The sequence below is a fragment of the Tetrao urogallus genome (genome assembly GCF_951394365.1).
Source record: "Tetrao urogallus genome assembly, chromosome: 19".
Lineage (NCBI taxonomy): Eukaryota > Metazoa > Chordata > Aves > Galliformes > Phasianidae > Tetrao > Tetrao urogallus.
In genome coordinates, this window is record NC_136832.1 from 3,438,387 (window position 1) to 3,454,612 (window position 16,226).

General features: G+C 47.0%; 1 protein-coding gene across 1 annotated transcript in view; it reads left to right on the plus strand.

Moving 5' to 3' along the window:
* PAPPA (pappalysin 1) overlaps window positions 1-13,522 on the plus strand; it is a gene marked incomplete at its 3' end in the record, with an annotated part of 167,341 nt that extends 153,819 nt beyond the window's left edge. The window contains exons 21-22 of the mRNA XM_079544568.1: window positions 3,342-3,440; window positions 13,415-13,522. Coding sequence (XP_079400694.1) covers window positions 3,342-3,440; window positions 13,415-13,522 — 207 coding nt within the window. The remainder of the gene's footprint in view (window positions 1-3,341; window positions 3,441-13,414) is intronic.
* Between the last annotated feature and the right edge of the window lie 2,704 nt (window positions 13,523-16,226).

A 16,226-nucleotide genomic window follows, 5' to 3' on the forward strand; every position in this document is an offset into this window, starting at 1 on the left:
CAAGAAGGTTCAGTTATTTTACTTGTTTCTGACATCTTACTGGAGGACCAATTCTTTCTGAGGCCAGCTAGACTTTGAAACTGTGATGTGGAGATTAAGAAAGCCAGAGGAAGGAATGATGCCATTTGCTGGACAGCACAGCTGAACAGTGAACAAATCGTGCTCACTGTCTTCTGTCTTATTTGCAATAAGCAATTATTTTGAAGAGTGATGTTTCTGTTGGCAACAATCTTTGTGAAGTCTGAGAACTCTTAAAATACTGCCAGTGCACAAGCAGCACTGGATCACGTCTCAGGTCATACAGTTTCCATCATGCCAGCACTTGAGTGTCTCACCAGGACTGACATGAAGAAGCCTTGTGGCATCTCTGTGAGGCCGGGCAGCTTCATGCCCATTTTGGAAATGGAATAACTCACAGGCAGAAGCTTTGGCTGCGTGGACATGCTCTGGAAGATCTGTCTCTCCAACCCAGATCCCCCAACTTTCTGCAGCACCATCTGCACTCTTGGCACTCAGTAACCCAATTTTACAAGCGCACTGAAGTTATTTGTCCGCAGTGGTAGACCATGGCACAGAGCTGCTAAATCTGACACAAAACACAAGGCCACACTGCTGTGCAGCACGATTTCTCTTGAAGTGAAAGACAGGTTTCCTTCGCATACAAATGTTGAGCCCAAGAGGGTAATAACTCTCCAACAATGTAATACTTTCTGTCTAGTTGTTCCCTAAATGAAAAGCATTCTGCTGTCAGTGCTTTGAATGTCATAAGCCATCTCACGCATTGCATTCATGCAGGCTGGCTATGTGCCCCTATTCTCCAAAGAGAGCTAAAATAACATCCAGTGGCCATTAAGAAATGCCATTCAGGTGCTGGTGCACCATCGGGTATCCATTCTCCTGCTGTTTAAGGATAGTTGTTACTGACGCAAACTTTGCAGTGATGTAATAATTTACCAGCAGCCATTATTACTGACACGCTTTTTCTCCGCGTTTTCTTTCCTTCCATCCTTGTTAATTGCCAGATCTCTCCACATCAATAGAAACTTCCTTCTTTTCATCATTCATTCAGCAGTGTCACTGCATCGCAATCTGTCATCGTGGGAGGCTTTGCCCAGACAATTGATAATGGCCTCTAGCATCATTTTCCAGGATCCAAGAATGGGCCAGAGCTTGTTCTCTGGCAGTAAGATTTCAGAAGAAATGTCGTCTTCACCAAACCTTTCTTCATGACTATGGAAACAGGAAATAATAAGTCAATAATACTGGGCCATTAGGCTGATACAATCCCTAATGTATTAATATCCTTAGCATTAGGGAGGGTTCCCTGAATAGCAGGCTGTAAGCAGGGCATTATTTCACTCTTGACACTCAGAGCAGTAACCCAGACTGCTGCAATGTGATTTTTTGTCGCTCCCTAGTGGCTGGAATAGAGGTTTATGAATCAGCCACGTACCTGGAGGCAGCTAACTTGGATGTTTTCATGAAAGCTAGTCTTCCCACCCCCTACCTGTATAGTCAGTGGAGAAAACAAAGTTCCTCCAAAAATGTGAGAGCACCAAGGTATGCATGGAGACCTCTACAGACTTCAGCACCCAGCCCTCCAAGGCTTCTCAATTGAGGATTTGGGTACCAAATCAGAATAGATGTTGTTTGTCCCACTGTTTTCCTCCATAAGATGATCTTGCTTCCTTGCATGCCAGTGCAAGTAAAAAGCAAATTCTTCTACAAGTTCTTGTTAGTAATTTTTCAGTGTTCATAGATACAGACACAGGCATAGGAAATTAAAACAAAGCCTTTCTTACCGAGCAGGCACAGCCAGGCAATACAAGGGGAGCACAGAGAAGCCTATCAAGATGTCTCAGGAGGCTGAACAAAGTTCATTGTTTTTAATATGACCAGATTGGCATTAAAATCTCTCCATCGATTTATAAATCTTTTCCATGTAACTCATTTATATTATATTAATGAAATTGGAACGGCTTTTTCAAGTCAAGGCCTTTGTCTGTATAAGTAAGCCAATCTCTGTGGAAGTCAGTGGAGTTCAGCCAGTCCGAAGGGGTTGGAATCTCACTCTGTAATTCTGCATTCCTTATTGGCATTTGCAGTATTTGCTTGTAACTAAAGCAGTGATGCTCAATTAGTCACTTCATGGGAGTCCTGCTCTCATCCAGCATTGCCATTATGGCCTGGAATTCATATACCCTGATAGAAATATGAAAACTTGCAAAACAGCAGCAGTAAAAGCTTGCATCTTCACCAGTCCACAGAGTCTGTCTCAATATGGATGGCCATGGCCTTTCAGGTATGCTCTCACTGCTGCTTCCTTAGGTCTCTATCATCAGGAAAATTTGGGTACTGCAGCTGCTGTGAAATCCTCCCCAGCCACTCTGCAGAGATGACTTCTTGTAGGAAACTCCCTGGTGTGATTTTCTCAGTGCAGAGCAAATGAATTTTGCAAAGAGCAAATAAAATGGGAATGGCCCCATGAGCCCGTGAGTGTAAGAAGTACTATGGAGGTATGACTGTGCTCTGTGCTTAGCATCCCTTTGTCTGAGCTTTCAGAGCTGCCTGGGTTCCTTGCACCTGGCACAGCCACTTCTTAGCATCAGGCACACTTTGGATTTCCAAGAAAGATCCAGACCTCAAGCTTTTTCTTCAGAATGGTGATTATTATTCAGGTCCTGTGCAGCGCAGAGACCACATTTTCTTTTTCAAGGTGATTTATGAATTTTGCTTAATAGCTCTCCTCAGCGTCCCTCTGAATAATTTCCATTATCCCAGCTCTGAGCAGTGGAGTGGAGGAAGATTAGGTGTCATGGCCAAGATCAGACGCAGTAAGTGCTAACTGGGGAACGAGTGCGTGTGGACCCCGTACTTAACTCAGACCACTTCCACTTCTCCTTGAGATGTGCTTTATACCCTCCTTGCTGACACTTGTTGCATAGTTAGGAGAGCTGTGGTTGAAAGTGCAACTATTAAAAGCATGCCAGTTTTGTTGCTATGCATTACCTTCTTCTTATCCCACATAGTTTCGGAAGGTTAGCTTAAAATTGTGAAAAGGTGACACAATTTTAGATGCCTTGATGCTGTCTCTGGGCCTAGTCGAATTAATATTCCTGAAGCATCGTCTTATGTGGGATGTGAAAAGCCAACACGGGCTCTTGTGTCCTTCCCTTTTCTGTCTGCTTTGAAGAGAGAGGGGAATAATCATCTCTTGCTTTTCAGGGCAGTTGGTAATGTTATAAACTACATGGCTTTTTCAAGGCTTCATCTTCTCCTTCTGATAACTGCTACTGTTAATCCGTGTCCATGTCCTTAGTCTCTGCTCTTTTATTTTCCAGCCTTTCATGGGAGACAACTACTGTGATTCCATCAACAATCGAGCCTTCTGCAACTATGATGGTGGGGACTGCTGTGCCTCAACAGTCAAGACCAAAAAGGTAGGGATGTCCCTTCCTGTTTTCTTTGGGAATTCCTTGGGGAGAGTTGTTTTGTGTCCGGGGAGATTTTATTTTGACTAAAAGAGGGGATCCAAGGTCCTCAGAAAAACCTTGAGTCTATGCATCATGTCACTATGGATGCTCGGTTCTTCTTGGTCCATTTTGCAGTTCTTTCTTGATAGGCATGTGCATTTCTCATCACATCCTGCCTTATACCTGCACAAGACATGTCCAGTTTCAGGCTATCATTCATTCTTGTTGTAAATGAACCCTTACTGATCTGTAGGCAAAGACTGTCTCCCTCCATAGTGCTGGGGCATGTTCATCAGAAAAGCAGTTGGTCATCCATTTTGCATGTGGTGCTCAGGAGATCTTCCATCAAGCACTCTGAGAAGGGTGTACTTCCCTGTCCTGATATCTGCCCTCAGTGCTCAAAAGGGAAACTGAAAGTTAGGATTCATGAGGAGAAGAGCAGAGAGCAAAACAAATGCATCAGTAGGTCTGAACTTTGACCCATTCGCACAGTGTGTATTTGAATGATAGGATGCATTCCCATAGAGCATTATTAACACCAAAATATATTTGAATTCAGAACAAGAATAGGCACATTCATGGACGTTTAGCCCATCAGTGGCTATTAATCACAGTGATCTGGATGCAGTTTCTGGCACAAGAATATCAGAAACATGGACTGCTTGAGCAAGGGAAGGATCCCTCTATACATCCCCATATTTTTATGCTTTTTTTAATACTCATTTCTGGCCAGTGTTGCAGAGACAGCAGAGTGATGAAGCTTGTGGTTTGAAGCACTACGACATTTCATATATTTCTAACCGTGATAGATTTTGAACTTTTTTTTTTTCCCAAAGAAAGGAAAGAAAATCATAGCCTCTGGCATGTAAAATTTTTACCTTGTCTTGAGGATTTGAGCGTAGATCAGACTGAAGAAAATCCAGCTATGTTAAGTATCTGATGCACATTAATAAATTTGAAAGCTTCAGAGTAGACAGGGAAAGCGTGGGTTTAGCGTATGACATGATGCAATTTACCAGGCTGAGGAAAAAGCTTTTCTACATACAGCAGCTGAGGGACTGAAGTCCTCTTAGTAGGGAGCAGTCCTTTCGAAGGCAGCTGCTGCTGGAGGTTTCTTTTCCTTGGCTCAGTCAAAAACTTCATGGCAGTGCAGTGCTGTGACTGCCTCTGGCCCACCTGGGAACGCTGAGGGATGTGTTTTGTCACACAGGAGGGGTTATTTTCCTCGCTATACGGGAGCTAGGGGAGGAGGTAGTTTTCCTAACCCCAAGAGGCACCATAGGACCAGCAAGGATGTAGTCAGGAGAGGACTGACCCAAACCAGCCCTACTGGGACAGGAATGAAGGGCACAACATCCTGCTGGGGCAGAAACGGGACTGGGGCATGGAGAGCGTGGGGCTGAACTGAGAGGAGGGTTAGGAGTAAGATTTGGGAGCAGAATTTATTGCTTCCCCAAGCCTTGCCTCTCTCCCTAAACCCACCAATGAACAGGGCACTGGGAAGTGAGAAATTTGCCTTCTCCTTGGACCTTGGCAGGTCAAAACCAAGTCCCAGTTTATTACATTTATCGGGTGAAGAGAGGATAACAGCCCTGCAAGGTAGGCTGGGACACCTGCGGCAGCGGCGGCGCGGCCCTGTGAGTTATTTTCCTGTCTGAGGTCTTTGACTGGAGAGCAGATTTTGGGCAAGGCTGTTCAAACACAGGCCTGCCTTTGAAGAGCTTTATGAGTAGAGCATTACAGGAGATATTCCAAGGGGAAAAACAATGAAAGGTGTGAGAAAAGGGAGCTGAATAAAAATACTCTGCATACCAACTTCTTCCAGCACAATTTGCCACCTACTTAAGCAGGCACAGTTTTAAAATACACATTGGGTGTAAAAGCCAAAAACCTGGAGGAGACACAGGGAGGGGCGAGTCCAGCTCTGCTAATTCCAATACCAGATGAGGATGTATTTTCATACAGTTGTAGAAAGAGCGAGACACATGCAAGTGCCTGCTTTGCTCCTTTTCTTTCAGGGTTACAGACTATGTGGCAGATGTGTCAGTCTTTCAAAGCCCCTGCTAGTTTACCCATAAATGTCTAACATTTATGCAACACCTGTTTTTCTCCCAAAATGTCATAGGACATTTTACAAGCTTTAGATTTATCATCTTTTTGCCGTCGCAGCCATTGCTGAGGTGACACATGGTTCACATTTAACAGAACATAGCAACTCCGCACGTTATTTTAGGAAAGGGCTGAAGATTAGCATTGCATCATGTGAAGATTCAGGAGCTAACAGGCAAGTAAGAGCTGACTTCAGATCTTTAATGTCCGCAAACTGTCAAGACTTAAGTTTCACTGCATTCCCACTCCCCTCCCAAAAACACTTTCAGCTGCACACAGTGCTGTGAACTGGGTTGCCTGAAAAGCAAAACAAAGATTCAACCCACATTCACTTTGATCCACAGTCCTCTTACTTAATGTCTGATTCTGCACACTCCTGTTTTATTAGCCTGAAAAAACGCAGGAGGCTTCCATGTGCCATTCCGTTGGGGCGCGTTTTTGCTTTGCATTTGAGCATTAGCAGCAAACGACCTTGTGCATTTCTGCAGAGAGGGGAGCAGGGTGGTGTGGCTTATCTAGCCAACCACCGACTAATCAGTGCTGCTGCTTAGATAGGAAATAATGAGTATTTGCCCTGCGCTACTCACAATCAGTCCAGGGAGCTTAAAAAAAATCATTAAAGGCTTCTTTTGAATGCTGCAAATGGCAACAAATAAATTCAGTCATATTCTGGGCATGAATTTGAGGCAACGACCATCAGCAAGCAGGAAAAAGAGACGCTCATCAGCTTAATTATTTGTTCTGTGCTAATTGATCAGCGTGCCCTGCAGAGGAAGGGAAGCCGAGGCTGTGCAGTGGCACCCAGGGCAGCAGGGACAGCCGTCTGCAGGGCACAGGGAACAGCAGGGAGGCACTGGCAGTGGATGTGGCTGCACAGCTTGCCCTGTGCATGACCCAGGAGCAGCTTGGGGAGACAGGAAGGCCATTGCCAGCCAACTTCCAAGAGAGAGGAGGCTTCTGTTGTGTATCTGGAGGGGATAAAGTCTTCTGTGAAGGACAAAACAAAAGCCCGTCTCCTTTTCATCTTCCTCTCCTCCTGACCCAGCACAGGTTGCCAGCTCCCTTCCGCCTGGCTGCTCCAGGAAGCTGCTTCTTGCTTTGTGTCCTGCCGCAGATAAAAGAAGATATTATTTTTTAAAGCATTAAATATTTGACAGCGCTTAAAGTGGGGAAAATAAATAACCTGGGCATAGCTGGCTGCCCTGGGCTGGCAGCGGCTGCATGGAGCTCCTGGGGCGTGAGACGTGCCAGGGAGAGCTGATGGCTCTTTCTTTCCGATTAGTTTCAGGAAATCTTCTCTCCAGTCACTGCTCCCCTTCACTTCTCTTTCCCTTCTCTTCTACAAATTTTCCCAGTGCAGGGCTGTCTAGAAAGGCCTCACAGAAATCAGAAACGTTTTTCTCCAGGCTGCTTGCGTACTTTGTTCCAGTCTCAAATAGCAGATTTTTGCATTGAAGTCCCTGCAGTCTGATCTCTGCAAATTTAAGCGTGGGGAATTTTGCTGCTCTAAATTTACCCCAACCTAAGCCATTTGAAAGGGCAAACTCATCTGTCTTTCCTCTGTGCCTTTCCTTTTCATCACATAAGGGGTAGAACTACAGCCCCCGTGAGAAAAACCCATGTCATTCAGTTATCTCTCAGATTTTCTCTCAACCCCTTTGCCCCAGAGCCCTGAGAAAAGAAAAAGGAGAATCAACCTGGCAAAAACTCCCATCTCAAATGCTGCCCCTTCAGCCTCTTGACATTGCTGTCCAACACCTTGGAGAGGAAAACCAGCAAGTGCCTTGGCGGAAAACAAATGAGGACTTGCGGTAGATAGAGAACCGCGTGGGATTCGTCCAAAGCTTTGCTTATCTACGAGATATGCAACTTATCAAAACCTCTTCAGAGACTTTATGGCCAAGAATTCAAGGCCTAAAGAAAGGAGCTTTGAACTGAAGGGCTGCTGCTGGCTCCAGGAGGGATTTCCCAAGACTGTCCCTGTCTCCCTAGAAAGGGGGGTCTGCCCCCTCCCACCCCTGAGAAAACAGAAATAGTCATTTCTTGGGATTTTGGAAAAATAAGAGCCATCTCTCTGCTCTCTCCACTGCACAGACCTGTCCTGGGGAATCACAGGTCTTGTTCCTTTTGCAGAACATGATTTTGAGGCAGCGTGCACAATTAGCAGCCTAAGTGACCACCCCAGCCGAGGAAATTTTGCTTATCCAGAAGAATCGATGGCTGTGACACGGTGCTGCTCCCAACAGCTTAGAGCTCCCCAGCCGGGTGTGTTTGTCAGCTCTGTAATTAGCTGGCGAGATACAATGAATGGCGGGTGAGCACGGAGGAAGGCCAGACACAATGAGGAGCGTTGCTTCATGCCCCTGGAAGCGGCTCGGCGCTGCTGCGTGCTTTGAGCACGCTGCTTCACCCAGGCCTTTGGGTGAACTCACTTCCCCAGGAGCTTTTGATCGCAGTGTGAGTGGCTCACTGCTTGCCATGAGAGGAGCGCTTCCAGTCATGGTTGGTTGGGATGGGAGCTTATTTTGGGGCTCAGAGCCGGTTTCATAATCATTCGGGGAGGCTTTCCAGGCGGCGATAAATTAAAAGCAGGGATGGTAGTAGCACATGTTGCCTATCCTGAGAGAACATTCTTGGCTTCAAGGGACGTGGGGCTTCCCACAACATACAGCGTTCCCAGGGGAAGTGCTCGTGGAGGGTGTTTGCTTTGCTATCCGACCTCACTTCATTAGCAAGTGTTACAAAAACCAGCGAACAAACCTTCTCTGCTCCACCGCCAGCTATTTGGCCTCTGGGTGGTCTGGCTGCTATTAAATCTTCGGTGATTATTTAGACTAATTACATTCATGTTTGCACAATCAGTAGCACAAGGGTAGGAAGCGCAGCTGATGGCTGAGCAGCTGAGCTCCGTGTGGTTTGGCACGAGGGCTCCTTTGCTTAGCTCAGCCCCGTGAGTGCAGGAGCTTGGTGAGGATGTGGGCGTTCGGCACCCAGCACCCTGTGCCACCAGAGCTTTCGCAAGCATCTCAGCTGGCTTTGGGCCATTCTGGGTCCATCGATGGGGCTGCGTCTGGTTGGGACCCAGTGGACATTGATGAGGGTCGTTTGGGCTTAGGTGAGCTGTGTCTTATTACGTAGGGCTTGCTGGCTTTGATGAGGAAAAGCCCAGTTTAAAGAGGTGCAAATGAGAGAAATTCAGGATGTTCCCTACAAGCTTCATCTTCACCCTTCCCAGACCCCCTCAAGAGGTGCCCTAGGTGTGAACCTGCATACCAGCGCCCAGAGCTAGAAGGGAGCTCTTTTTTTTTTTTTTGCTCCATAATCTCCAAACAGCCCTTATGACCTAAATGACAAAAAACACTGGGAAGAACATTACAAGATGCATTTTTGTCCTGCAAGGGCTTTCACAGGGAGCATTCTCCCCCGCATTCAAGCTGTGAGGGTCTCAGGGCCATGGCACTCAGCACCACCTGCCACGCTTATCTCAGTGCCGCGTTCACTGCAGAGGCTCCGTGTGCAGCGAGGCCTTCATAGCTCCCATTCATCTCGCCTGGGAAATTTTGCAAACACTTCAGAGCTGAAGTCTAACAACAAGTTATTTCCCAACACTTTCCATGCCTCCTCCCCTGCTTCCCCCTGCCTCCAGCCCAGAGCCAATGCTGCCCACCCTGAATGGGAGGTGGAGCTGGGTCAGTATGATATGAACGTGTGCTAGGGCTAAGCTGTGACCCTCTGCAGAAGTGTTTCCCACCCCTCCTTGTACCTGTTGGCTGTTTCTTCTGTCAGTGTTCCCACACTGGACTTTCTCAGCAGGAATCTATCTTGGGATATTACCAGCCTCTTTAGATAGGATTTATGGCTCTTGACTCATTTCATGACCTGGGTCTCATTTCTGCACCACTATGTTTCATGGTTGTCTTTGCACCCAAAGTCTGGAATGTGGCATCAAGGGCAAATGCAGCCCTGCTTCCAAAGGCATTGCGAGTTTTGGCCGTGGTTTCATCACCTTGCCTGGGAGAGGATACTTAGGGCTCCTTTTCCTTTATAGAGGACACAAATATCACCTCCAGGAGATGTGTGCATGTGTAGGGGGAGCGTGTAGGTGTGCAGAGCTGTGTTCTTCACTTCTGTCTTTCTCAGATTATTTTAGGTAGCCTGTGGAGACAGCATCCTGCAGTACTTCATCCAGTAATAAGCCAGGCCCTAAGTTTGAATTTCAGCTTTTCTTCCACACTCTCATAGGTATTAGCCAGGTTTCCTATGTGGGAAGAGATAGGGGAAGGCAGGACTTGGCAGGTGGAAGGAAGAGGAGACAGTTGTGTAATACTGCTTTACAACGGATATATCTCAGAATTTCTGTGCAAATCGTACATGTTGTTAATGAGTTGGGCTTTCCCCAGTCTATTAAAAAAGAAAGGCAGCAGTTCATCTTGGAGTCAGTGTATCTGGCCTCCACACCTAAACAGGCCATCATTCAGAAAAATGCTCAGTGCTTATTATTTGCAGCACATCCAGCAGCTTTGTTCATGGATCTGTGCTCCACAGGCCTGTCACAGAACAAGCCCAAGACAAAAGACAGTTCTTGTTCTAAGGCGTTTTATGGTTTCTCTGTGCTGGGCACTTCTGACAGTCCCAGTAGATGCTGTGTGTGGGTTTGATTCCCTAAATACCTCTGGAAATCAGGTCCTTGAGGAAATCAAATGTTTAATTGTTGTAGATGATATTTAAAGTGGAAATCCCACATCACTGTTTAATGTTTGGCAAATTTTATCCTGTCTAATTTGACTGTGGATGTGCTCACTACCCATAAAAATCTTTGCCTTTTCACATAATAGAAAACTGATCTGTGGAGCTCATTGCCATAGACAAAACTATTCATCTCTCTGGACAATAGCACTGTAAAAATTAAACTGCATACAAAATCTGTAAAGGTCATAAAGTGAATGAGGCTAATCTGATCAGTAAGAAACCTCTTCCAGTCAGGCTCCCCACTGCTTTGACTGCTGCTGGGCTGTGCAGCTCTGCTTTTGGGCCCTTGGCAGTGCCCCAGAGGGATGGCTTCTGTCTCTTCTGTCTGTGACTGCTGAGGGGAGACCAGAGGGTTTTCAGAGGACAGCACATGGGAAGGCACTTCCTTAGTGACTCCTTCCCAGATACTTGCTGCAGTGGAGTAACAGTCTGTTCTCCTCCGTGGAGCTTTTGCTCAGGTAGGGAGGAGAGGGGATGCAGGAGGTAGAGAACTCCAACGCAGCACCAAACTCATGGCGATTTGGGTTCCTCAGGTCACAGTTTCAGCACAGCCCACAAAGTTAGGGGAGTGAGAGCCAGCAGTTTGGAGATACGGCCATGCAGGGCTTTCACTCTTGGCTCTTGTTCCTCCAAGTGAAATGTTGGCGTTTATGGGATGTCTGTGCCAGTGAGAGATGCTGCAGTCCTGCTTATGCGTGGAGAGAAGCTGAGACAAAGAGCAATTAGATGATCATGGCTAATTTCAGCCACTTTACTGAAATGCCTTGTTTGGTGTTCCTGTGTTCAGTGCAAAATGTGTATCCATCTTCTCTATGAGCCTCTTTCTCCACTGAATGCAGGGACACTGAATTGCCTTTGTTAGGCTGTTAGAGACAAACGTGAATCTAGGCCAGGGAGAGGAAGAAGTTTGATCAAGACAAATGAAAGAACCAGGAGCCCAGATCTCGCCTCCAACCAGTAGCTCTGTTGTACAACAGGAAGGATTTTTTAAGTCAAAATCATTGCCAAATCCAGGCTGAACTGAATGATTCAGGATAAAAAATAAAAGTAAGGGAAAACTCCAGACATATCTACATGTTTTGTTTGAGCATTTTCTAAGTGAACTAAGCTTTCATTCCAAGACATAAATTTTGCTCTGAATAGCCTTTTTTATTTTCGTGTCTTGTAAGGAAAGGTCGAACCTGAACTGCAGCAGATAATCTAAACCAAAATGTTTCCCTCTCTGCTGAACAAAAGAAGTCAATTCCTTTCATGTGTCATTTTATTCTCTGCAGTATTTTAATTCAGTCGTTAAACAGTCCCTCCCGAACCCCACTGTTTACAGACTTCTCCATTTTCCTATCGAAGAATATTCATAACACTGTGATATGGAACAGTCCTACTGTGGCTGGCTTCTGTTGGATCAAGTGACCCGTAAGCTCCCATTGTTTTCTGCAGTTTCTAAAGCTTCTTTGGTATCCGGTTACTTGAATCCATTTGTTTTTAAGCTTTTGGACTCTCTCTGCTTTGCACCCTCCACACTGGCACATCGGTAGATTCAGGTTATTCACTGCTTGGTTCTTCAGCTCATGAGTCACTGAGGCCATAGGTTGGTGAGGAAGGTCACGTCTTCTGGGAATAGAAGTCAAAAGCAACAGGAGAAGGCTCTCTGAAGCCTGATGTGGCGGTGAGTGTTGGCTGTTTAACGTCTGTGTCAGCACGTCCCTGCTGTAGGCTCCCCAGTTGTGAAATAAAGACCCACCCCCCTCTATCCTGTTCTCATATGTCAGGAGAAAAGCACGCTGTGATGGACGTGCAGGGACACGTATGGAAGGTCTTTGGGAAATGACAGCTGTGTGCTCACGCGCTTGGTCTCACGCATTCCTAGGTGTGCTGTTGATGCACAGGGAACAAAGGTACCTTCATGGCCTGGAGAGATGCGTTTGTGAAAGAGAGAGCAAACGTGTGGCAGCAAAGCCACGGACAGCAGACATCGGGAGCACTGAACAGGTTATGGCACTGTCTGGGAAGGAGTGTTAAGGAGGGGAATGAGGTCATTCTCTCAGTCTGTGCAGATGGGAGAAATTCTTGGGAATGCACTTCAGGACAAGCAAGACACTGTTCCTTTGGCACCCCCTTTTCTTTATGTAAATGTGATGATGCAGTATGCCAAAATCAAAGTCTGCTAGCCAGGCACTGCAGTCTTCTTTCAGCTCCTTCCCACGCTTCTGCAGAGATCATGGTCAGATTTTGTCTGCATGTAGCAGCGACTCACTTGTGTTCCTTTGCTGTTTCTCGGTGGCTGTTAGCTGTATCTTTTCCCCTTAAACTCAGCAGGTATTTAGAGAAGTTTGTTTGCCCAGTTGTATTTTCACTGATCTGCTAGGTAGTGGTTGGTTCAGTTCCTGCCTGGAGAAACTGAAACCAAAAGCACTTGTAATTGAACACACAAATACACTTAGACATGGAAACAGGACCCAAGCCATAGGGCCCTACTGCAGTGTGGTGCCTTACAGAGGGGAGGTTATGGCCCAGAAGCAGGGTTCACCAAATCCTCAGGCGGGAGGTGGATGGAAATGCTGAGCTGGGAACTGTTGGGCATAACATTCAGTGAGACTTTAAGCTGGTCACGTGCAATGGGAGTTTGGTAGCTTTACCATCACTTCATGTCTGCAGGCTTTGGAGGAAGGATAGCCCTTCAGAAGAGGCTGGCAGCGTAATGCATTCCAGCATTTTGGTGACTAAAAGCCCCAGGGTTGCTTGAGCAGTACATTTCTCCTTGGACAGCTGTGTCCACATGCCTGACCGAGCAGTTAAAGGAGGATCTGCTGACCAGCAACTGCATGAGCTGAGCAGGCTCTTCTTTATCCATTTCACAGCCTCGCATAGGGACAAGAGGCTCATCTGAGGCCTCAGTGTGCCACTGAAATAAATCACTATAGAAAATAATGCAGTTGCAGACTCCAGCTGATCCCTGAAGATATCACTCCAGAGGTCTCGTTTGTTCTCCACAGTGCTGCACTAGGTGATCATTACGGTCCTTTTCAGCCCAGGCCGTTCTGTGATTCTATGATTCCTTCACATGCCTGTGTTTCCTTCCCCAGGTTACCCCCTTCCCGATGTCCTGTGACCTACAAGGAGAGTGTGCTTGCCGGGACCCCAACGCCCAAGAGCACAATCAGAAAGATCTCCGTGGCTTCAGTCTTGGGTAACGCCGAGCGACGTGGAATGGAGGACCACACTGCTCAAGGCAGGCTAGGAGAGACACCACATCCCTTTTGGTATCATTTTTAACATTTAGCTGCTCAACTGGATGGCATTTCTGCACCAGAGACCCTTAGAATTCAACCAGTCTGCCTTTAATTTTTGTCCAAGGAGAACTCAAAGTAGGGGTTTATGTATTAACTATATCTTAAATAGCGATGACAAGAAACAACCAAGAGTCAAGTTGAGAAGACATTCATGTATCAAAACAGCATGTTATGCCCACCTAATTTGAACAGTTCATATCTAGATTTAAGGCGAGAAACAAGCTATTTATGTACACGTATTTATAGAAATAAGTAGAGAAAGAGAGAAAGAGTGAGAGATTATGATCAACGCAGAAACACTTTCCCCTCTCCAGCACTCACAACTCAGACCATTCATGGAAGAGGCTGTGCTCTTGGAGGACTCCGGGCTGAGCCTTTTCTGATGCTGAATGCCAAGGTATCTCATGCTCGGGGCACTGATGCTGGGGTGGGGTCTCTGCAGGGCTGTGCCTCTTGGCAAGTGACTTGCCAGGTGCCCAGTCGGCTCGAGACGTGGGACTCATCTGCTCCTCACAAGAATGCTACTTCCAGCCAGAGAGCTCAGCAGGCTGCAGTGACCTTTCTGTACAGCTCCTCCTTCTCCCCCCTACCCTCAAAAAGCAAACAAAAAGCCCCCTTGTCGCCCGGCCAGAAGCCAGAGGGCTGCTGGGATGTTTCTCTGCAGAGGTGGGCAAGTGGTCCCACTGTGGAGCCAGGGAGTGGGGAGTCAGGACTGGCACTGAGGAATGTGGATGATTGCTTCTGAGGAGCAGAGAGGGTAACTCGCCCCCGCACTTGTCATTTGAGCATGTCTGCTGCTGCTACTGCTGCTGCTATGTCCCATACAACTAGTTTCCTTACTGTGTCAGGACAGGGTGAAAACAACCCCATGCAACCAAACAGTCTGCCTTAAAGCTTACCTATAACCTGCCTTTCAAACCCTCTGGTCTCTTCCTCAGCATTGGGGCAAGAAAACAGGACACCAGCCAGCCAAAGGAATCTGCTTTTTGGTCTCTGCCCACCCAAGGGGTTCTCTAAACCTCCTCCATCCCACTCTTATGGCTGTGTATATTTAACAACTGCTTCACGCTCTTGTTTTCCTAGAAGAGGGAAAGAGGAGGAAGTATGTACTGCGGGGAGACAGTATTAAAATTTTGGTCATATTTGTCAGTATTAAGCATCCAGGCCTGTAGGTCAGATATCTTTGAAAGACCGGGAGCGTAGCTGCTTGTAATCTTCCAGCAGGAAGGGCATTAGCTGCAGCAGCTCTCATAATTCCCTTTCATATAGCTCCATCCTCCTGTTTCAGCCCAGAGGAGCTCACATTGTGCCAGACTCTTGTGGGGCTCATTTTATCGTAGGGTTCATCATCACATTGAGTCACTGAGATGCCCAGGGTATCTTAGTGCTATTGCTGCTGTTAAAACCATCCCACATAAAGCCTAGAGATGTCTTCAGCGTGGCCTGGACTTGTCTCCTGCTGCTTTGGGTTCCTGCTGCAAGGAGCACACATCTGAAAGAGCATCTTCCCAAATGTTAATTCTTCCTGTTCCTTGGGACTCTCCTGCTTTGTACAATCTACTGGGAAAAGATAAGTTGGAAAGATATTTTCCTTCTCCTGCCTTTTTGAATATTCAGGCACTACAGCAAGGCAGAAATGTTAAGGGGAATCATTTAGCTCGTGGAGATGGATGTAAAGATAGATAGGAAAACTAGAAATGGAAAATTGACAGTTGTAGGTGCAAAGAGCCAGGCACCCACCATTGGGGTCATCTCTATGGGAATAACCCAGAGAATAATCTCACAACCTAAAATCTGGAGGCCTGGAGAGCAGATGAGCATAAGAAGGTGAGGAGCTGTCTGTTGGGAAGCTCTTGGAGAGGGCCTGGCCGTGGGAGCCGTGCGGATGGCTCTGTACCCACCGTGCAGGGCTATGGGGGAAGGGTGATGCAGTGGGATCAGGGCTCCTCTATGGAGCAAAGCTGAATGGCTGCCAGTGTAGAGAGCATTAGCAGAAACTGGCCCCTGGGCAAACTTCCACTTGCTCTTCTTGCCACCTAATTAACAATGGAAATAAGTAATTGGGAGAAGGTTGCTTCCTTCTCAGTCGTTCATCCTCCTTTCTGCTGGTAATTGGTTCACGTGCCATCCAGCCTATTGGAGGAGCACAGCACCTCCAAACCCTTTCAGGCTGCCAGCACATCAGCACCTGAGGCGTCTTGGCAGGAACTCTTCCATCCACACCACCCCGATTTCACCCATGTAGGAATCCCCACTTCAGGCCCTGCATGTATACTGATGGCAGACCAGTTTACAAAACTCCTGTATCAGTTCTGCAGCTCAGCATGAAGGAGATTTTCCATCTGCTTTTCCCACCTAGGAATTGCCCAAGAGAGACAGGTCTGTGTTAGCGTTATTGCCACTTGCTGCTGTGGCTCAGGGCCTTCTGAGTGACTCTGTCCTGCCAGGGCCAGCCTCTGCTCTCGGCAGTCTGGGGACGACCAGGTCCCTTCCCCGCACGGAGGCTTTCCATGCTGCTATTTGATATATATTTTTTTTCCATTTTTGGCACTGTCCATCTCCTCCAGAGGGGCTGAGAGCACCGCGAGCAGAGATGCTGCTCTGA